The 22,736-nt window shown below is 55.4% G+C and overlaps 2 protein-coding genes across 7 annotated transcripts in view; both read right to left on the bottom strand.

Annotated features, from left to right (window-relative positions):
- The window catches only part of IKZF4 (IKAROS family zinc finger 4), a 45,022-nt gene extending 37,572 nt beyond the window's left edge, over window positions 1-7,450 (bottom strand). For 3 of the 4 annotated variants that reach the window (XM_067529874.1, XM_067529876.1, XM_067529877.1), the window contains exon 1: window positions 7,311-7,450. The gene's annotated coding sequence lies outside the window, so the exon portion shown is untranslated. Of the gene's footprint in view, window positions 1-5,066; window positions 5,085-7,310 lie in introns of those variants that run through there. The other variant, XM_067529875.1, reaches the window with a different exon arrangement.
- A 7,518-nt stretch (window positions 7,451-14,968) lies between these two features.
- Window positions 14,969-20,736, bottom strand: SUOX (sulfite oxidase). Of its 3 annotated transcripts, none has more exons than XM_067529870.1 (4): window positions 20,657-20,736; window positions 19,383-19,449; window positions 18,081-18,252; window positions 14,969-17,609 (listed from the first exon to the last, which is right to left on the bottom strand). In XM_067529870.1, exons 2-4 carry the CDS (start codon window positions 19,436-19,438, stop codon window positions 16,164-16,166), a joined length of 1,674 nt encoding a protein of 557 aa, XP_067385971.1. In that variant the 5' UTR covers window positions 19,439-19,449; window positions 20,657-20,736; the 3' UTR covers window positions 14,969-16,163. The 3 variants fall into 3 exon arrangements, with proteins under 3 accessions (XP_067385971.1, XP_067385970.1, XP_067385969.1); XM_067529869.1 differs by having other exon boundaries at window positions 19,383-19,938; window positions 20,657-20,670; XM_067529868.1 differs by lacking the exon at window positions 20,657-20,736 and having other exon boundaries at window positions 19,383-20,023.
- Window positions 20,737-22,736: the final 2,000 nt, after the last annotated feature.

Below are 22,736 nucleotides of genomic sequence, written 5' to 3'. Positions count from 1 at the left end.
GTTCATGCTCCTGTTCTAATTTTACTTTTTTTTCCAAAAGGAATTTGGTTTATTTTTTCCATCACCAAGAAATGTTTTATATTAAGAATCATAGCCATAAAAATGGAAACCTAAGCAATTCAGAAGAGGAAGGCTTGTTGTGATTTTTTTTTCCCCTTCGGCTAGACTTTCATACATTATTTGTTTTTCCAACCGTCTATTTAACTCTAACATCTGATGCATTCTTGGGAGAAAAGCTACATTTGAAAGAGTCAAACTGGTATTTCAATTGAGTGCTGAAAAAGTTCCCATAACAATTTTCTAGTCCTCCAGGACACCTTCCATCAGAAAACAAGTCATACAAGACTTGATATTCCTGAAGGTTAAAAAACCAAGCAAAAACCTTACATTTTATCATCATAAGGAAGCAATAAGTAAATAAATAAAATAAAAAATGACAAACTTTTTGGTCCTTTGCGGGTCGGCTTTATATATTAAACTTTCTTTAGGCACTTGGTTTCATAAGGAAGTATTGTCAGAACTTCTGAAATACATCCTTGCTGCCTTCCTAGGACACAGATACCAGAGAGACGGTATAGTATAGCAGTCCGAGCATCCAGAACTTCAGAGCTCTGCTCCCAACTGCTGCCACTGACACAGGCAAGTAATTTCACTGCCCGTGTTTCAGGTTCCCCATCTGTAAAATACAGGTGAAGATACCCACCTCACAAATGGTGTTACAAGGATTAGTTAATGTTTGTACAGCTCGCTGAGATATAAAGCCAAATGCCAGGAATTGAGATAACATTGATCAGTAGACAACAAAGTGCTTAATTAGTGGCATCACTTCAAAGGTTTTCAGACCCCCTCTCCACTTGGACTTTTCTTTATCAATTAGAAGAAGGCTTTGAAAACTGAAGACAATTTATTTTACTAGGGTGATGGGATATAATGGAAGTATTTTCAGTCACGACATGAAGCTAATCAGGAACATCCGGAGACATTCCCAATCCCAAAAACATGCCCATGGAAATAAATACCAAGAGCAAACACTGCAACATAGGTTACCTTTCTCCTTCCAACACAGGGCTGTCCAGGAAGAACACAGACTTTTCTCACAAGCTGACCATACAATCAGTTCAGCAAGGTGGATCATTCAAACTGGGAAAAGCAAATGTCTAAAAGCAAACTCTTCAGAACATCTTCATTCTTCTAATGACTTAATCAGCCACGGAGTCATTGACAGAGGACAAACTTACCAAGAGATCTGTGCATCTTTGTAGCTCCAACCTAAGTACTAATGGCGAGTGCTAACGTATACAGAGTGCAGATAACTATCAGCTTTAAACCACGTCATCTATATCTGCTTAGAAGAGGACTGTGGTCTTGAGGCAGCATGGCCTAAGGAACAGAGCACTGGACAGGATGCAGGAGACCTGAGTTCTATTCCCAGCTCCACCACTGGGCATGTCACCGTAACTCTGTGCCTCAGTTTCCCCATCTGCAGAACCAGGATAATGATACTGACCTCCTTGGTAAAGCACTTTGAGACCTGTGGATGAAAATCCCTATAGAAGTGCCAGGTATTAGTCTTATTCCTACAAGAATCACACCACCCGTGGAGCTTCAACTGTGGGAAGTGTCAAGAAACAGATCTAGGGTGACACGGCCATAATTAGATCTTAAAGCCCTCTCGCTGCTAGGTAAGAACTGATCAGAGCCATAAACGCCCCTGTATTTTCTTTTTCCAACCCATTGTTTCCGTCAGCAGCAGTTTATTTTCCAGCATGAGGACTTTTTTCCACCTTTGCTACAGACAGATGTTCATTAGATGAACCAGTTTTTGTTTTACGTTTGGGTCATTGGAAGCATTTCAAAAATAAGCTCTGCTCAAAGGATTTTTTTAAAAAGTTTGTTTTTAATCAAACTGTCAATGATTTAAAGGCCAAAGCAGCAGCTTTCAGATCACCAAGCGGGTTCTCATGCTCTGCCGCAGCTAAGTGCAGGTAACTGGAGAAGACCCTTTGCAACTAGGTGTCTTTGACAAACTAGCAAGTAAATAGACAAAATCAAAATGCAAAGTTAGCGCATCATGATGTTGTCTGTGTCCCTTTATTGTATCCACTGCAGTTTAGTTTTCATTATTTAATGCTTTGTAATATACTAGTAGACAATCAGTAGTATAATTGGAAAATGAATTCAATTTAATACTAGACCAAAAGGCAGCCTCTGCCAGTGCATCGTTTTTGAATTGGAAAGGGACGACTGATTTTCTTGGTGCTTATTATGAAGCGTGCAGCTTAATGAGGTACCCCGTGTAACTTTAATGTAATAGAAAAGTGTTAAACTGCAGCCTTTTCAAGTTATTGCTTTAGGGATGGGAGAAAGATTTCTTTCTACATCGCATTTTTAAGTCACTCACTCAATAGAAGACTACTATATAAAAATGGCCATTCTGGGTCAGACCAATGATCTATCTAGCCCAGTATCCTGTCTTCCGACAGTGGACAGTGCCAGATGCTTGAGAGGGAATGAACAGAACAGGACAATTTCAAGTGACCCACCCTGTCATCCAGTCCCAGCTTTTAGCAGTCAGTGATCTAAGGATACCTGGAGCATGGGGTTTTGTCCCTGACCATCTTTGCTAATAGCTATTAATAGACCTGTCCTCCAGGAATTTACCTAATTGCTTTTTGAACCCAGTTATACGTTTGGCCTTCACAACATCCTATAGCAATGAGTTTCACAGGTTGGTTGTGTGAAATAGTACTTCCTTTTGTTTGTTTTAAACCTGCTGCCTATTAATTTCATCAGGTGATCCCTAGTTTTTGTGTTATGTAAAGGGCAAATAACACTTCCTTATTTATTTTTTCTATGCCATTCATGATTTTATAGATCCCCCCGGTATCATCTCTTTGCTAAGCGGAACAGTCCCAGTCTTAAAATCTCTACTCATATGTTTACTGTTCCATATCCCTAATCATTTTCATTGCCCTTTTCTGCACCTTTTCCAATTCTAATGTATCTTTTTGAGGTGAGGCGACCAGAACTTCACACAGTATTCACAGTGTGGGCGTACCATGGATTAATATAGTGACATTATGGTATTTTCTGTCTTATTATCTACCCCATACCTAATGGTTCCTGACATTGTTGGCTTTTTTGATTGTCGCTGCCCATTGAGCGGATGTTTTCAGAGAACTACCAACGATGACTCTCGGATCTTTTTCTTAAGTGGTACCAGCTAATTCAAACTCCACCATTTTGTATGGATAGTTGGGATTCTTTTTTTCATTGTGCAACATACTTATCAACATTGGATTTCATCTGCCATTTTGTCGCCCAATCACCCAGTTTAATGAGATCCCTTTGTACTAGGGACAGGTCCCCTTTACTGCTCTGTTCAACTCATCACCAGCTTCTTCTTATACTTAGCAACATCATAAGCTATGAGAATAAGTTTGATTTTCTTCCTCTAAGAACATCAATGCACAAGCACACTTATTCGCGAGCATCTCTTAAATAACTCCCATTTTGGAGTCCCTTATTCTAAAGACTGAGTAAATATGGCTAAAAATTCTGTCCCTTCTATAAAGACTGCTTGAAAATCAAGGGGGGACAAGAGATATGATAAACCACTTTAGAGATCTAAATCCATTTCCTTTGGGCAATACCCAAAATTAGGTGTAACCTAGTGGCTTTTATATAAAAATATGAACTGTTACAAGAACCATGTTTGACTGAAGCAAATATGCTTCTTTTTAGGATTATATCACTGGAAAGAGTCCCCTATAGATGTAACTTTCTAATAGGAGGCTTATGTGTAAATTTCCCAGGAATCAATATACTTTTTTATTTAAAGGCCATTGATGAAGGCATAATAAAATAGTAAGTTCAACTGCTGCTCTTAAACACTAAGATTAAATAACTTAAAACAAAGTGTGAATTCAAAGCACAAAAAGAAGGACCGTCTCTTACCATGTTTTTGTACAGCATCTAGATCCTTGTTGAGTTCTCTGGTCACCACCACAATTCAAATAAATAATAACCATAATCATAGGCTGCTATGCTGAAAACTACAAGAGGTATCGCGAAATGCAAGGCTTCTCTTATTTCTAAGGAAACGAAGGAAAACGCAACCTCCTCAGCATTTGCCTAGACGGAGTCATAGACAAATGGAAAGTCGGTCCCACTCCTACCCACCAGACTAGAGTGACAGCGACCTTTACAAATAAAGGCGTACTGCACTTTTGAACACCAATATTTTGAGATCCAAGGAGGCAGTATAGAAACACAATGTACTTGACTAACATTAACTGTACCAATGCCAGACGCACACAAGTTTTACATTGAATTGATCTATTGCAAACAGAATAAATAATCCTCATGCGCTCTCTCCCCCCATTTGCTTACCTTGGCATTTTCTCTCTCTTCTCCCTCTGGTGACCTCAGATAACCCCCTTTCCATCTCATAGGATGGGAGATGAAAACCTAGTATCTGGGGTCCTATAATTCCGTTAGCAGAGTACAAGCTGCTGCTGTATAAATTCCTCAAAGTAATACAGGCTTTTGGGGAATCAAGTTAACTGCTAGGCCAAGTTGCCTCCAAACTCAGCCTTTGTGGGGGAGAGGGGGAAGGCATGGCTAACTGAGGTCTCTAAGGTTTCCTGGAGTCTCTGAAAACGAAAGCGAAGACGAAACCAAAAATCATTATCCCATCTGCGCTGGTCTCTCGCTACATGCACGAAGCAAGTTCTAAGTGAGGACAATACTTATCCTTCGCCTCCCGATACCTCTCCAGCCATGGTCAACAACTCAGCAATGACCACAGCCTTGTCTTCACCAAGCAAAAAGGGAAGTGATCATACCACACATTAGCTAACAAGGTGAAATCCTAGGGAAGACAAGGCATTCTAGGCTCCCCTCCAGCATTTACCTCAACCTCCTAACACACATGAAAACTATAGACCGCCTTGTCTTTAGGATTTGAACATGTGGTGAGAACACACCTTGATTCCTAATGTGAACACGCCCCACAGCTCTGTCTAGATAACACTGCCTTTGGCCCTTCTGTATGCCAAACTTACTGTGTCAGGTTCAGGACATGAGGAATGGACTGCTCCCTGCACTAACACAGCACTGCTCATCCGAGGACCTCGAGGCACTTTCCAAACATGGACAACCAGGCTGATGAGAGAGGGAGAAGGAGAGACAATTGCACTGGGGCCCTGAGCTCAGGGGTCTCCCAAAAACCTCCGTCACCTCTGTGTAAATAAAGTGAAATGGGGGAGGGGGGGGGGGAGAAGAGAAACAGTGAACATGTTGTACCGGGACCGTGAATTTCTCAACAGGGCCTGTGGACAATGTCTTGTCCCAGTGAGTAATACTTTTGGTGTGCTGTAGTGAGGCAATACTTCTCATCTACAGAGGAAGTTGAGATTTTGCTTGGCTCTCAGTCATCCTCATCTATGAGGCAAACAACATACAGTCGTGGTCAGGCACCGTTCACCAGATGGCACTCTGCACACACCTCTTCCTCCTGCAGCACTGAACATCAGGTGATGAAGAAAGGATGGCCCACTGGCTAGATCTGTACAGCGCCTAGCACAGTGGAGCCCGGCCCATGACTAGGACTCCTCTCCTACACACTATGGTAATACAAATAAAGTCAGCATCGGGCGCTAGCCTGCAACTTGAGACTCCCGTGTTCACTTCCCTGCTCCACCACTGACTTCTTGTACGACTTGCACAAGTCACTGAGCCTCTCTGTGGCTCCCATCAGTAAAACGAGGATAATAGCATTCCTGCCCCCCCGCTCTCCAGGGGTGTTACGAGGGTAAAGAAATTAAAGATTATGAGGTGCTCAGATACTACCGTAATAAGCGACAGAGACCTTAGAGACTGATTGGCAAAAATTAGGGACCACATTCCCTTATAAACAAATTAAATCTTGCAAATCCCCCCAACAAATGGAACTGTTAGTGCGGAAATAAGGCTGAGCATTTAAACACCAGCCAGGAAATAGGCATCTACAGCCCAGACACCAACCTGACACTTTCATGATTTTCAGATGAAAAGTGCTAAGTATTATCCACCAGCAGCCTTAACCTCAACTCCGCCACCTTGTGCGTGTGCATTACAGGACAGTATTCCAGTTCCCCATCACACCATCTGTCAGTCATACAACGTGCCTCACGGCTGCATCTGCCATGCCAGGAAAAGGGTAAGTTACTTGGCCCAACTGAAAAGAAATTCCTCCAAGATGTAAGATTATCAGACAAATCAACATGCAAGACACTTGTCTGAAACAGGGAAGCAAATCAGCTTTACAGACATCCAAAGTGAGAGAGAGACTGTCCCCGAAGGACTAGAAATAAGAAACTTTAGTTGTATTTCTAAACATGTGAAATGAACCAGCTGCCAGCAGTCTCCACACACGCCCCAGGGTGCCTGGTACTACCATTTGCCAACAAAACACTCAGGTTAAGCTTATTTTTTCTTATAAAGAAATATCATTTCAAAGTGCAAGACCATTTGAGAGCTGGGAGTGGCCAAGGTAAAGGGAGAAGGGCAACAAGGCTGGAAGGGACATTTTTTGGAGGGGTGGGGTGGGGTGGATTTCTTCCTTCTTTTCCAAAAAGTGACTACAAGTAAAACCCTAGGAGGTGACAATTTATTTTGGATTCTTTAGCCTGATCCCTGTGGAGGGAGGGGTGCACCCCCTGCACCCCTCTTCCCTAAAGATACCAAGCTTGCAGGGTGCTCTGTGGGGAGGAAACAAGACGGGAAAGTCGAAGGACCCAGATCCGTTCCCAGCCTATCCCCTCCCATGCCAGGTACCAACCCCAGGCCCTTGCCCTTAAAAAAAAAAAGGGGGCTTCAACGAGGAAGTCTCCGCGACTGCTCAGCTTCAGGGAAACACTCCCCAATTCTCCCCCCCAGGCCCTTCCCCTATCAGCCCACCCCAGCCAACTGCACCCATGACCCCCGCCTCCTCCTCCATGCCGACCCCGCCCCCACAGACAGATGTCTCTGCACCCACCTTGCCTCCCCGGCTCCCCCGGACAACCGCCCCCACCCCATCCATCCATCCGCCAACCCCCCGCCTCTCTAGCCTCCAGCCCAGCCCAGCCGGCTCCTCCAGGTCCCCCCCCGCCCCCACCCCAGCCGGCTCCTCCAGGTCCCCCCATCCCACCTGAATCCCCGCCCCCACCCCACCGCCACCCCTCCCGGCCCGGCCGGCCCCTCCCCCTCTCAGCCCTCCTCCAGCCCCTCCCCGCTCCAGCCATCTCCTCCCGGTCCCCCCGACCGCTGCCCCTCCCCCTTCTCACCTGAGGGGAGGGGCTGCGGGGGAGGGGCCCCCCCGGCCCGGCCGCGCGGGGGTGGGCACTGGGGGGCTCAGCGGCTCCGCAGCGGCGGCTCCATCGGCGGCGGCTTCACCTGAGGAGGGAGCGGCCCCCCCTCCCCTGCCCGAGCCACTTCCGGTCCCACCGCCAGGAGACAGGCGGGGGCAACCGCGCGCCGAGCGCATCGAGCTGGCAGGGAGCAACCGAGAGCATCGTTCCGAGGGGAGGGGGAGCGTTGGCAGCAGCCGAGCGCCGAACGAATCGAGCGAGCAGGGAGCCAGGGAAGCACCGAGGGGAGCCAGGGAAGTCGGCGAGTGCCGAGAGCATCGAGCCAGGGGAGACGCCCCGGGGAGCAGCGGAGCGCATCGATAGCCAGGTTGCCGCAGGAGCAGCCGAGCGCATCGATTGGGGGAGCACCCCAGCGTCGAGAGCATCGATGGGCAGGGCTGGGCCCCGGGCGACAGCTGGCAGGAGGGCGGGTGGAGGGTGTTGGAGGTGATCGATTGATGATGATCGATCCGCGATATTGGCAACGGTCGATAATCGATCCTGAATTAACTCCCCGTCAGTTTTTTGTTTCGATTATCGAATTATTTGCGCGGTGATGGCTGATCAGATCTCCCAATAATCGATCATCGGCTGATTGATAATCGATCATCGGCTGATTGATAATCGATCCGCGGCTGATAACCGCTCACCCTCAGTAAATCACGGGACCAGCGCCTGGCAGGAAGAGCAGCAATCAATCGGAAACTCGTTAAACAGACCCATGAACATACATAAGGGCCCAATAATCGATGGCTGGAACGCCAGCTGGTCGATTACACCCTGGCAATCAGCTCCGCCTCAGGCTGATGCCAGCCAACGTCAGCGTCTCCTTAGCGCAGAACTTCCTGCGCTGATTCACGTGCGTGGAGGAATGACACGTTAATGACCCGCTCACTGGTTGTGAAACTCCTCTCGTGTGCGTGTCACTGCGCGTTAGCACACGGCCTCCCATGGGGTCCCTCGGCTGCCACGCGCTGCCTGTGCTTCCCCCCGGGTCTCGGAGCGCAAGCTGCTGTCTCCTGAGTAGAGAACCCAAAACAACTGGGTGGGCCCAATCCAGCAAGAAGCTCTGATTCGACACAGGGCTCTGATCGCGCACAGCAGGCCTGGGACCAGAGTGGGCTTCATTTTGGTCCTGGCCTTTAAACCAGCAAAGCGGCCTGAAGTCAAGGGAAGCAGTGGATGCTCAGCACCTCTGAAAACTCAGGCCCCAGGGGGTCTCGAGCTGGGTTCATAGAATCATAGCGTAGGGGTGGAAGAGACCTCAGGAGGTGTCTAGTCCAAGCCCCTGCTCAAAGCAGGACCAACCCCCGCTAAATCATCCCAGCCAGGGTTCCCCATTTTTGAACATTTGGCTGAAAAATCCCAGCCTGAGGGTATGTTTGTTGCTGATCTGCACTTAGCAGAATGAATTTCATTAGAGCAAATAAAGACAAGAAATGTAGACAATGGGCTCAATTCTCTCCTGCCCCGAGCCGCTGCAATTTCAGGCTTCAATAGGAACGACCACTGCTTACAGTGCATAGACTGTAAGGTCTTTGAAGCAGGGACTGACCTTTTGTTGTGTATTTGTACAGCACCTGGCACACTGGGGCCAGGACGGGGGCGCTTAGGTGCTACTGCAATACAAATTATACCTAATAACCACCATCAGGATGGATTTAGTCTGACCAAAGCTGAAATCACGACTCTTAATCCTGTGCCACTTCCTCTCTCTGCTTCTCCACATCCCCTACTCTAGCTGTTCAGCCCCTGCCTGGGCAGCTGCAATTTGAAATTCTCTTTGAAGCTTGAGGCATTGACTGAAGGATGCAATAAATTCCCTGCACACACTAATTCGGCTCTCTTTGGAGTTGGGAATTTTGGACTGAGTTAGCTAATTAAACCATTTTTATCCAATGTGCAAACGGGCCAGATAATCAGAGCTGACTCCGTCAAACTGCATTTTGCTCCCAGAATTTCCCTTTGATCCAGACATGAGATACTTCAAACACTTGCTGGCTCTCTGCTTGAAATCCGAAGTTTTGCCATATGTGCCATAAAACAGGGGCCAGAATCACCACCCTCTCTTGGCTCCCTCGTGCTATTTTAGAGCCCCTGCTATTTACACAGCAATGGCTTCTTCCCTGGTGACTAACGCTGTGTATGTTCCCAGGGGTGGCAGGTTGGATTCCTGGGCAGTCAGGCTGAGCTGTGTTTCTCCCCAAGCAGCACTGGGTCCTGTCATCACTTGAAGTGTGTTGATGACTCGGCAGGTGGCACTGTTCCCTTACAGCCAGCACCCAGGGCCAGAGCTTCAAAGGAATTTAGGCGCAGATTGTCAGTGCTGGCGGTTTCAATGGGAGTTAGTTCAGGATCAGGGTCCAAATCAATGCAGCAGCACGGCCCCGCTGTTCGGCAGAGACAGCCGACACAGACCCCATGCACAATCTGCATTTGTTGTTCCAATTGCGTGCAATGTTCCTCATAGAGGTGGCTGCGTTTCAGTGGTGGGTAGAGAGTCTGGAAAGCCCTAGAAAAATGCTAGCTAAGGAAGGTGACTTTTTTGTTATGATGATGATGAACAGGCCCATGGAAAGGCTACAGCGACGGCACAGCTTCCTGTTCCAGAGCAGCTCTCCCCGGTACGCAAAGCGAGAGTAATCTCAGGCTTCGCTGGCTGCACTTTGGCTTAAACTCCTTGTCGACCCTCCTCTCATGCAGCACTTCCCAAGGAATCCATCGAGGGCGTTGGCTCAGGGCCAGGCTGCGTAGCCCGATTTCTAGAATGGCTGTTTACGGGCCCGACCCAAAGCCCACTGGAGTGAATTCCACTGGTTCAAAGGGGGGTTGGATCGGATCCTCTATGCCTGTTACGTGCGTTATAGGAGAAGCTAGACGCCCTGACTGCGGCTGGGTCCTCGTTGTGCCAGGCGCTGCATGCACACACACAATGAACAAGACAGCCCCCATCCGCCAAGAGCCTGCAGCCTTAGTAGATGAGACAGACCCAGGGTGGGAGAAAGGGAGGCTCACACGCCCCGTTTTACACAAGGGGGAATAAGGCCCAGGGAGGTGAAGGGACCGGCCCAGGCCACACATCACACCTCGCACTTTCCATCAGCAGATCTCAGTGCGTTTGCTGCAGCAGGTCAGTCTCATCCTCTCCCTTACAGCAATGGGAAACTGAGGCACAGGGAGTGAGAGGGACTTGTCCAAGGCTGAGCTCTGGATAGAACCCAGCTTTCCTAAGTGCCAGAGCAGGTGGTAGCCACTAGGCCACGCTGCCTCCCAGAGTCCCTGTCATACGCTCTCCATTGAGGGGAGAATTCACTCAGAGTCAGACAAGTTAGACAAGTCAGACTAGTCAGATGTCTTCAAGGCACCAGCGCCTGATGAAACCATCCTAGAACACTCAAGGAGCTGCCTGAGGAGATATCTGACCAAGTAGCGATTATCTCTGCAAAGTCTTGGAAGACAGGAGAGATTCCAGAAGACTGGAAATGGGCAGATCTAGTGCCCATCTACAAAACGGGAAATAAAGACAAGCCGGGGAATTACAGACCAGGCAGCTTCACTTCTGTACCCGGAAGTATAATAGAGCAAATAACAAAGCAATCAATTGGCAAACATCTAGAAGATAATAAGGTAATAAGTAACAGTCAGCATGGATTGGTCAAGAACAAATCATGTCACACCAACCTGCTACTTTCTGCGACAGGGTAACAAGCCTTGTGCGTAGGGGGAGGCGGCAGATGTGGTATATCTGGACTTTAGTAAGGCTTTGATACTGTCCCGCAGACCTTTTCTTAAACAAACTCTAGAAATACAACCTAGATGGAGCTACTGTGAGGTGGGTGCAAAACTGGTTGGAAAACCATTCCCAGAGAGTAGTTATCAGTGGTTCACAGTCATGCTGGAAGGGCAGAACGAGTGGGGGTCCGCAGGGATCGGTTCTGGGTCTGGTTCTGTTCAAAATTGTCATCAATGATTTCGATAATGGCATAGAGAGCACACTTCTTAACTTTGCGGTCGATACCAAGCTGGGAGGGGCTGCAAGAGCTTTGGAGGAAAGGATTAAAATTCAGAAGGATCTGGACAAACTGGAGAATTGGTCTGAGGTAAAGAGGATGAAATTCAACAAGGACAAATGCAAAGTACTCCACTGAGGGAGGAACAATCAGCGGCACACGTACACAATGGGGAATGACTGCCTAGGAAGGAGAACTGCGGAAAGGGATCTGGGGTCAGAGTGGACCACAAGCTAAATATGAGTCAAGCGTGTCGCACTGCTGCAAAAAAAGAGAACCTGATTCTGGGCTGTGTTAGCAGGAATGTTGTAAGCAAGACACAAATAGTAATTCTTCCGCTCTGCTCCGCGCTGATCAGGCCTCAGCTGGAGGATCATGGCCAGTTCTGGGCGCCACGTTTCAGGAAAGATGTGGACAAACTGGAGAAAGTCCAGAGAAGAGCAACAGAAATGATGAAAGGTCTGGAAAACACGACATAACCTATGAGACAAGACGGTTTGTTTAGCCTGGAGAAGAGCAGACGGAGGGGGGACGTGAGAACGGTTTTCAAGTACATAAAAGGTTGCTACAAGGAGGAGGGAGAAAAATGGTTCTCGTTAACCTCTGCGGACAGGACAAGCAGCAATGGGCTGAAACGGCAGCAAGGGCGGCTTAGGTTGGACGTTAGGAAAAACTTCCTGAGTGTCAGGGCGGTTGATCACTGGAATAAATTGCCTGGGAGGTTTGGAATCTCCGACACTGGAGATTTTTCAGGGCAGGTCAGACAAACCCCTGGCAGGGAGGGTCTAGGTATTGCTCAGTCCTGGCAGGAGTGCAGGGGCCTGGACTAGCTGACTTTCTCGAGGTCCCTTCCAGCCCTAGGATTCTATGAAACCCAGGCAATGCAAACTGGTGCCATGGCTTCAACCCTCCCCCGGCTCCTCAGCATTCCTGGGTCCCACTGAGCCGCCAGCACCTCGATCCCGCTCCTGCCCTGAGCCAACATGCTCTGCTCTGCACATGAGAGGACAAGCCCCTCGGCACTGGGCGTGCCACACTCCCTCCCTCTCCGGACGCCTGCCCCAGGGCTGAGGTCGGGGTGGAAGGCAGCTGAGGGCCAGGCAGATCTGTGGCATTTTCCTGGAGAGCCCCACTTGCTGCCTCACTGAATCACGTGTAGCGGCAGGAGCCCATTTCTCCCCTGATGCATTGCGGGAAGCTCCCGGCCAGCCTGCAACTCAAAAATCAATGCAGAGCAGCCGCTGATTTCCAGGCTGGTGAGGCAACGCCTGGAGGGACACACACCAGTCTGTGCTCTGGGCCCCCAGGCTCCCTGGGGGGCTCCCTCCCTTCCTGCCCCAGCTGTGGGGGGCAACTCAGTGCAGGAACAGCCGGCCCCGAGCAGGCAACGCAGAGACGGCTGCAGGGCACGGCCGGCCTTCGTCACAGGGGGAAAAAACCCAACCACAGCTGCCATGGTAAAGCCGAACCAAACTCTGGAGATCTGATTAGGGAAATTCAGCTAGAAAAATAGGTTTTCCCCCAATGATCAAGAAGGTGCCAGGCCCAGAGACTCCTTGTGCCGGGACCGATTCCCTCCCCAGGGCTTGCCCCCCTCAGAGACTAGAGCCGGGAGGGACCTGCTGTCAGGACAGGTTGAAAGGGGTGTCATCACTATGGGTGCCACCCCCCAGGGCAGGGATTTCAAGGTCCCAGAGCCGCACCCCAGTTTGAGGAGGGGGAATCTGCCTCCCCTCCTCACCCCCGTGCTTTCCCCCACTGACTCATTCCCTCCCGTCACAGCCACTTTCAGGGGCTGTTCCAGTTATAAGGGGGAGGAGGCAGAAGCTCGGGGACCCCCAGTCCCTAGGAGCAGCTGCCCCCCCACTTCGGGCCAGGGGCCTGCAGGAGCCCGGGGGCCAGGGCGGAGGAGGAAGGCTACATAACAACCAGCCTTCAAAGCTCACGTCCCCTTGGATCTCGTAATCCCTGAGGTGTCGCCCCCACAGCAGGGCCCTGCATTGAGAGACCCAGGGGACCCCCCACCACCTTAAGTTGCTCTCAGCTTTGCAGCGGGACCAAAGCTGCGGCAGGGGCTGGTACCAGCCGCCAGGTGGAGCTGTGCCCACGAGCCCTACGACAGTGAGACCCAGGAGAGCCAAGAGCACCGCGGGGAGCCGCAGCACCGGGCAGGCCAGCGGCACCAAGAGCTGACGAGCCAGGTTAGGGGTTGGGGGGGGGGGGTGTCCCCGCTTTCCGCTCTGATTAGCCCTGGGCCCGCAGAAATTCTGAGATTTTGACATTTGTTTCCATCCTGAATCAGACCAAAAAGCTGAAACAGCAAAAGACACAAACATCTGAACCGTCCCACCTTGGAAACACGGCCAACACCAGCTGCCACTGCTCCTCAAGGGAGCTGTAGTTTGGGTTCCTTGTGCCCCCATTCTCCTCTATGGGACAGGCTCCCTAGATGGACTACATCTCCCATGATGCACCATGGTGGCTCAACCAGGAGGGTGACCATGGTGCATCATGGGAGATGTAGATCAGAATAGCGACATTCTCGATCAGGCCAATGGTCCATCTAACCCGATCCTGTCTTCTGACTGTGGCCCATGCCAGAGGCTTCAGAAGGAGTGAACAAAACAGGACAATTTTATGTGACCCACCCCTGTCATCCACTCCCAGCTTCTGGCAGTCAGAAATTTAGGGACACCCAGAGCAGGGGGTTGCGTCCCTGACCATCTGGGCTAACAGTCATCGATGGACCTGTCCTCCAGGAACGTATCTACTTCCTTTTCGAACCCAGTTATACTTCACAACATGCCCTGGCAATGAGTTCCACAGGTTGACTGTGCGCCGTGTGAAGAAATACTTCCTTATGTTCTTTTAAACCTGCTGCCTATTAATCTCATTGGGTGACCCCTGGTTCCTGTGTTATGTGAAGGGATAAATAACTTCCCTATTTTCACTTTCTCCACACCAGTCATGTTTTTATAGACCTCTCTCATATCTTGCCTTAGTCCCAGAACAGGCCCAGTCTTTAATCTCACCTCGGAGGGAAGCTGTTCCATGCACTTAATCATTTTTATTGCCCTTCGCTATAGCTTTTCTAATATCTTTTTTTTTTTTTGAGATAGGGCCACCAGCGCAGCAGGCAGCATTCAAGATGTGGTCGGACCCTGGATTTACAGAGTGGCATGATGATATTTTCTGTCTTCTGATCTAGCCCGCTCCTAACAGGGTTAGCTTTTTTGACTGCCCCTGCACACTGAGCGGACGTTTTCAGAGGACTATCCACCATGACTCCAAGGTCTCTTTCTTGAGTGGTAACGGCTAATTTAGACCCATCCTGTTGTACGTAGAGCTGGGATTTCTGGTTTCCGTGCGTGACTTTGCATTTGTCAGCACTGAATTTTATCTGCCATTTTCGTGCCCAGTCACCCACGCTGGTGAGACCCTTTTGTGACTCTTCGCCGCCTGCTTTGAACTTAACTATTTTGAGTAATTTTGTAGCATCCGCAAACTTTGCCACCTCGCTGTTTACACCCTTTCCCAGATCATTTCTGAATATGTTGAACTCTCTGCTCCCAGTACAGACCACTGGGGGCCCCCCCATCTACCTCTCTCCCCTGTGAAAACTCACCAGGGGCATTTATGTAGCATCTTCTTAGTGGCGGACAGAGGAAAATCCCTCCCGCCGCCTCTCGAACCCAACCCCCTGCAGCCCGTGCCATCAGCTGAGCCAGCTCGGGCAGTCTTGCACTTTGAGCCGTTTCAAAACTGGCTCCTTTCCCTGCTCGACCGATTCACATTCGGCTCCCGCTGCGGGGAGAAATCGGATCCGGGCTCACCCCCGACTTCCATCCCCAGGGTTTTACCTCGGCGGGCAGCCAGCTGCCTGGTAAATTAACGAGACGAGTCCATAAATGCTGCACAATCTTTATGGCTGCCGGCATCTGACATATCCCCGCGGCTGTAAAGCAATTGGACTTTGGCCCAGCCCATAGCGGTTCCAGGGACGGAGCGGGACAAGCCGTGGGATTTGCCCCGCACTGTGCGGGAAGCCCGGCGGACAAGGAAAGGCCCAGGCCAGGGCGCAGCGGCTCGGTCAGTGAATAGGCTGACTACAGGGCAGGAGAGAGGAGAGCCACGGCTGGCCCTCGGGCAGCTGAAAGGCAGCTGTGAGGGGGGGAAATGGGGGCAGAGGACGAAGAGGCTCTCAGCCAGAAGGCACATGATGCAAAGGGCCGGCGGAGGGCCCAGGCTGGCGCAGAGGGGCCCCAGCGTGCTAAGGGCCGGGGGGGGGAGACCAGGATGGCTGCCAGAGGAGCCAGGCCGGCACGCAGGGGCCCCGACGCCCAGGAAGGAGAAGGTGGGTGGCTTTCAGGCCGGGGGGACGCAGGCAGGAATAACAGTGCTGGGGGGGTGGCGGCTGGAGAGATGGACACTGCCCTCAGGACCTCAGGCCAGGCCCAGGTTTCTCCTCCTGCCCCCCCCGTTGCCAGGCTACCCCAGCCTGCTCCGGGAGGGACAGCGCCAGGCCCAGGCTCCCCGTGGAGGCTGCCAGCCAAGGGGCCACTCTGGGCCAGTTGGGGGGTTATTTTCAGTGCTAAGGATCCTCCCCCTGCATCCTGCTGGGAACTGGGCTGAGACCCACCAAACTCATCTCACACAGGGCTGCAGCCCCTGGCTTCCTAGCTGGCTCCTGGGCCAGCCCCTCTGTCCCCCTCCCTGAGGGTTACCGCTCAGCTCCGTCCCCCGCGCCCAGGGAGGACCTGTCCCCCGGCTGCCCTCCCCGTTAATCCTGAGCCACGGAGACGCGGACCCGGTGCCAGGCGTTGCTCAGCACCCCGCGCAGGTTCCAGATGGGCTCCACCGTGTCGGGCTGCACGTTGTAGCTGTCGTCCACCGCCTTGCAGACGATGTCCAGGGCCGAGCTGCCGGGGGGGACGGGGGCCGTGAGCTGCCAGAGCCGCCAGGCCCAGGCCCGCCCCAGCGGCTGCTCCTCGCCCGCCATCTCAGCCACGTGCCACGTCCGGCCGCCGTCCAGCGAGACGTCCACGCGGACCACCCCCCGCCCGCCCCCGCTCCACGCGTAGCCCTTGACGGTTATCTCCGTGGGCGGCACGGTGGCGCCCGGCGGCGGGTCCGTGATGGCGGACTGGATGGGCAGCTCCTGGATGGCGGGGGCCGTGGTGTAATCCACCGTGGCCCAGTCCACGGAGGGCGAGAAGCCCTTGTAGTCGTTCTGCTGCCAGTGGCTGGGGCTCTCCTCCCGGCTGACGGAGACCCGGCCCAGCCACTTGACGTTCCGGGCCCCCACCACGCCCGGCACCACCACGCGCAGTGGGTAGCCGTGGTCCCGCGGCAGCTCCTCGCCGTTCATCTCGTAGGCCAGGAGCACGTCGCCCCCGGGGCCCATGGCCTTGCCGTAGGGGATGGAGGCGCCGTAGGCCGCTCCGCTCAGGTCCTTGTCCAGCCCCTCGAAGCAGACGTGCCGTTCCCCGGCCTCCTCCTCCGCCTCCCCGTAGCCGGCCTGCGTCAGGACGTCCCGGAGCCGGGCGCCGCCCCAGCGGGCTGTGCTGATGGCCGCGATGCCCCACTCCAGCCCCTTCACCGGCCGGACGCTGTTCATCTCCGAGCGGCGGTTGCCGGCGCACTGCAGCGTGGCCGTCACCTCGTGCTTGGGAAACCGACTCTTCAGCTCCGGCAGGGACAGAGTCAGCGTCCGGCCCCCCGGCCCCTCCACCTCCAGCCGGTAGGTGGCTGGATCCACGGCCGGCACCGGCAGGTGGTTGCGCTTGAAGAAGAGCGGGCTGGGCGTCAGGTAGTTCTCGCTCAGCAGCTCGGCCGGCGGCTCGGCGTTGAAGGGCTTGAGGCTGTTGACTTTGAGGGCGGGGTGCCGTGGAGGGTCCCCGGCGTAGGGGTCCCCCTGGGCAGGCTGGCTCTGCTCCTCGGGGCTCAGCTCCCCCACCTTGTACTCACGCAGGATCTCCAGCACGTGCCCCTGGCTGTGCACGGCGTACATGGCCCAAAAGGGCTCCAGGGCGCCGCCGGCCGCCAGCAGGATCTTGCTGGGGCCCCCCGGGTGCAGCTCCACGAAGTCGGTGATGTCGAAGACCTCGCCGCCGTAGGTCACCCAGACCCGCTCCGCCGGGCTGCGGTGCCGCCCCACCTCCTGGCGCGTGAAGACGGGGTACGGCGCCTGGGGCCTGGCCGCAGCCTTCGGGTCGGCCTCCTCCGCCTGCAGGGAGACGGGGAGAGGGGCTCAACGGCGGAGCCTGGCGTCCACCAGGATCCACCGCAGGCCCCCAAAGGCCCAGCCCAGCCCCCCACCCGCCAGGGGGAAACAGGGCTGCGGGGGAGGAAGAAAGGGACGTGGCCGAGATGATGCAGCACATCAGGGCAGGACAAAGTGGAACCGAATCCTGGAACTCCCAGCCCCACTCGCTCTAACCACTAGACCCCACTCCCCTCCCAGAGCCAGGGAGAGAACCCAGGAGTCCTGGCTCCCAACCCCCTGCTCTAACCACTAGACCATGCCTCCTTCCCTGAGACGCCCATCAAGCTCTCATGCCACCTTCATGCCCCGAGGCAGAGAGCTGAGCCCCAGCACCCCCTGCCTCCTCCCTGCCTGCTGCTTCAGCCCCTCCCCCTCCAAGGAGACTCCGGGGAGCCCCCCAGCCCATGACCCTGGTCCCAGCTCCCCCCTCACCTGCCTGCGGTGATCTCCGTAGGCCAGGCCAGCGCCCAGGCCCAGCAGGGCCCCCACGGCCGTGACCTTCCATCTTCGGCTGCTGCCCCCAGCACTCCAGGTGCCGTGGGTCCGGGGGGGAGTCCAGCCCACACAAGCTCGAGGGTGGGACCCGCAGGCCACAGCTGCCAACCTGGGGGAGACCAAGATTCCCGTGAGGGCCAAACCCCCCAGAGCTCTCCCTGGCCTCTAGGGGACACGGAGGGTGCAAGTCCAGCGCCAGCCCTACCTGCCGGCCACCGACCCCAAAGCTCCCGGCTGTGCCGCTGGGGGTGCTCTCTGCACGTGGCGCTGCCCTCACGGCCCCGAGGCAGCGCTGAGGGGGGTGCTGCGCAGAGGGGGGGCTCAGCGGGGGAAGGGGTGCTCTCCCCACCACTCCGCACTGACCTCACTGCCCCAGGGTGGCGCTGGGGGCGGCCATGCTGCTGACAGTACCACCTCTCAGATGAGACTCGTCATGAGCGAGCCCCCGCGCTGGCCCAGCGTTTGTGGGGGGGATGCTCCCCCCGCCTTCGTTCCAGCCCAATTCCAACCCAGCCGCCCACATTCTGCCTCCCAAAAACAGCATCTGTCACGCCAGCCAGGCCCAGGCGTCCTGGCCATTTTCTTTGCCAGGCCCCCGTGGCCACGCAACTGTTAAACAGCTGCCGCCCGCCACCCCAGAGGTGGCTGCATTTCAGCCTCCAGCCACGGGACTGCCTCTGCTGTGGGAATTTTTCCCCTTTAAGAACCGCTTTAGGCGGCTGGTGCTTCCCAGCCGAGGGCAGCCGATGGAACATTAACCCAGAGTTTCTCTAACAGACCTCTGATAAGATAAGGTCAGCCATCTAGTCATAAAGGCATCTCCCCGCCAGATAATAGCTCCTGTCCTCTGGCCGGGGATCCCATAGGGCTGACCCTGCAGTAGCACTGAGAGCTGGTCGTGTGGGTCTGCAGAGATTAGATTAGAGCCGCTGGGTGATTTTGCAAAGCCCAGGCAAGGTGTCAAAACGGCAGACGCCCTAACGAGAATCCCAAAGGCAATTCAATCGAGTTCCCTCCCCTGCTTTCCCCTTGGAGAGCCGAGGTGCTGCCAGTCAGGACTGAGGGTCACACAGAGGACGGCAGGCCGGCACGCAGGGCACCAGCCGAGCAGGGGTAGGGGCGGCAGGGTAGGATTGACGGGCACCAGCAGAGCAGAGGTGAGGGGGCTGGAGCAGCAGGGGAGCCGCAGTGATTTCTGCCCATCAGCGTCCGTGCCACCCTGCAGAGCCTCCCTCATACCTCGGTGTTCTCTGGAGGACCCAGGGGCCTCTCACGATGGGTTGGAGCAGCAGCATCTCTGCTGGACCTGTGCACGGAGGGAGAGAACAAGAGGGAAGTGACCTTGCGCCAAACCTAGGAACCGCCCAGGCGCCCAGGCAGAAAGGTTGGCTATGGGGAGAAGGCAGGTGACATGCAGCAGCTTCCCCCGCTGGGACGTGGGACATGCAGCCGGCGGCTGGACGGGCAGCCAAGGCCCGCTCCGAACGGGACAGCGCGCGTCAGGCTCAGACGCAGCCTCCCGGGCAGGATTTCACGGGAGCTTTCGGGCCTCGTTTCTCAATCACCTGAACCCGGGAGGGGTGACAAACGTGCTCTTAAACGGTCCCCTCGCCTCAGCGACGAGAGAGGGGTTTGCCGGGAAGTCCCGGGGATGAGGCGGGAGCAGGTTTCCCAGCAGGAGCAGAGGGGGCTGCCTGTTTGGATTTGAACGTGGAGGAAGCCCCGCTGTCAGCGGGCAGTCAGACAGCTCCCAGAGCCAGCTCCCGGGGGGGAGCACAAGGGAGAAGCCCTTTGCCTGGACGGGGATGAGACAGGGGGACAAATTCACACCCAGCTCTGGGCCAGCCGGCACCACGGGATCCAGCTGACCCAGAAACCCCCCCCTCCCCGAAACTGCCGGTTGGATGCAGACGCCCCGACCCGTGGGGCCACCGAAGAGCAGCAGGGTTTATTTGCTGAGACCAGCTGACAGAGTCGCTGGGCTGCAGTCAGGTGCTTGGATTGGCCCGGGGCGGGGGAGCTGGGCTTGGAGCCCTACCAGGAGGGAAAATAACCATGAAAGAATTGCGGGCGCCCCAGTGACCAATTTGGACCAGGACTTTGCACAGAACAGGCACATTCACCCCTCCCAGAACCATCCCCCCAAACGCCCCCAGGATGCCCCCCAGTTCGGGGCGGGGGGGGGCTTTTCTCTGCCATAGGAGGGTTCGAAGCCCCAGGCAGTACGATCTCCCGGGGGCCCCCCAAAAACGCTTGGAGACCAGGTGCCCCATACACCTGAACACTGCGTGGGGGGGGGGCACAAAGGGGCGTGTAAATCCCTGCCTGGCCCCTGCCCGGGGGCCCAGAACGGGTGGGGGAGGGGAAGGCTGCACTGCCCCCGCCCCCGGTGCTCCTTGGCCCCCTGGCGCAAAGCACAGCCCCGCCCCCCAGCCCCCCGTGCACCCCCCTACCATTACCCCAGAACCCCCCAGCCCCCCGTGCACCCTGCTCCCCCCCCCCGCCTCTCCCACCTGAGACACCGGCGGGGCGCCCGCGGGAGGGAAGCAGCTCAGCGCGCCCTGCAACCCGCCTCCTGAGCCTGCGCCTTTAAGGCGGGGGGGGCGTGGCCTCGGCAAGTGACATCAAAAGGGGAGCCCGGGCCACGCTCCCCCCGGCGGGCCAGCCGCGCTTTAAAGGGCCAGAGGCCGCGCCGCGCCGCGCCGCTGCTGGAGCAGAAGTGGGAGGGGCGGCACGTGCCTGCTGGGTCCCGAGCACGCGGCAAGGGAGGGGCAGCATCGCCGGGGCCCGGGGCCCTGCTTGCCCCTGCTCCGGGGGGGGGGGAGCGGTGCCTTATCAGGTCACCTGCAAACTCACCTGAGGCCCCTCCCTCTCCCCGTAGCTCATTGCCCACAGGGCCCAGGTCTGGGGGGCAGGGGCCCACTCTGTGCCCCCCCCATTACTGGCTGTGGGTGCTCAGGGCAACACCCCAGTTGCAGGTACAGGCAGTGGGGGGTGAGGCCCAGGCTGGCAGTACTGGGAGTGGGGGGAAGAGGCTTCAGCCCCCGCCCCGCTGGGGCAGCCGTGTAAATGCCCGTGGTTCTCATCCCCGGCCGGTGCGTGGGGCTAGGGGCTGCCCGCGGGAGCAGAGGCACAGCTGGGCGGGCGCCTTCCCTCCAGCAGGAAATAGCCCCTCCCATTAACTAGCCTCATCTCCCTCTCCACCCGCCCCGCACACGGCCCAGGCCGAGGGCTGCTCCTGCTGTGACTTTAATGCAGCTGCCTGCCTGCAGCGCCGGTGCTGAGACCCCCCTCACCAGCATTCACTTAGCTACAGGCCCCGGCCCCCGGAGCTTCTAGTGTAGGCACAGCGCTCAGCTCAGCCTCCACCCAAGCCCTGCCCACCAGCAGGGAGACCTCGGGAGGGATAGAGGGTGCCACCCTAGGGCTGCTCTCCACTTCCCAGCAGGGTACGTTAGAGCAGCCCTGAAACTGCTCTAGCTTCCACTGGGAGCCAGACAGGTGCCGGGGCAGCCCCCGCACCAAGGTGCAGAGGTGGGGTCATTCTACCCAGCCCCCAGCCCAAAAATAGAGCAAGTGAGAATCAGGCCCGAGATCCTGAATTAAGCAGCCGGAGCAAGCCCAGGCAAGGGACAGCTGTGCTGCTGCAGCTGCCTCTGCAGCAGGGTGGGTGCTATTTATTGCCAGGTGAGGGGGGAGGAAGACCCATTTCACTGTGTAGACGCAGCCCCCGGAAACCAGAGTGAGACCTCAGGGCTGCTAAACAGGAGCAAACGCCAGCACGTGCCCATCAGCTGGATTTGAACCACTCCCGCTGCAAGACTCCATCAGCAATCGCTGCCGGGGGCCCTACCCTAGCCAGCGCTGCCCCCCCGACAGCAACCCCCCTCACCCAGGGCAGCTGAGCAGTAGGAGAACTGCCCTCTCTGCCCCCGCTGCAGCCGGCTCTAGGCTGGCTGGAGGAGCAGGGGGAGCCCTGAGGGTGGCGGAGGAGCAGGAGGAAGAAAAGGGAGGCAAGTCCCCCCCGTCCCAGCCGAGGAGCCAGCCTTCCGTGTTCTGCTAGCAGCTTTGTGCACCAGCACTGCCCACCTCTGCAGCATCTTCCCCCAAGACCGGAGCAGGAAGACGAGGCTGCTCAGAGCCCCCCTGCCCAAATCAGCCACAGCTGGTCTCCCCCCCGCCAGCGGCTGGCAAGGGGCAGAAATTCCCCCTCTCAGCACCAGCTGCGGAAGGCTGAGGGGGGCAGTGGGGCAGCCCCCTCCAAACAACCAGCTGGGGCCCTGAGGATATTTGCCTCTCCCACTCCAGGCCTAAACCACCTTGTTTGTAGGCACCAAAGGGGCAGCTCAGCCCCTCCCCCTGGACTGCTGCTGCAGCCAAAGGGAGGTCTTCCCAGGGGGTGTGTGTGTGCGCGCAGCTGCATAGGGAAGCCCCCCCCCCCAGCAACAATCCATTCAGCAGCACCAGCTTCTGGGCCTGCCGTGCCCCACCCACGGCCTAGGTAGCGCCCAGCCCCGCCAGCACACACCCCGTGTGTGACCGAGATAACAGTTATCGGGCCGGCAGGAGGAGCCGATTCTATTTCCCCCCCTC

This window comes from Emydura macquarii, unplaced genomic scaffold (genome assembly GCF_026122565.2).
Source record: "Emydura macquarii macquarii isolate MOO-44397 ecotype Brisbane River unplaced genomic scaffold, CSIRO-AGI_Emac_v2 contig_2994, whole genome shotgun sequence".
Taxonomy (NCBI): domain Eukaryota; kingdom Metazoa; phylum Chordata; order Testudines; family Chelidae; genus Emydura; species Emydura macquarii.
The sequence above is the reverse complement of the archived record's forward strand: the minus strand, read 5'-3'. Positions and strand labels throughout refer to the sequence as shown.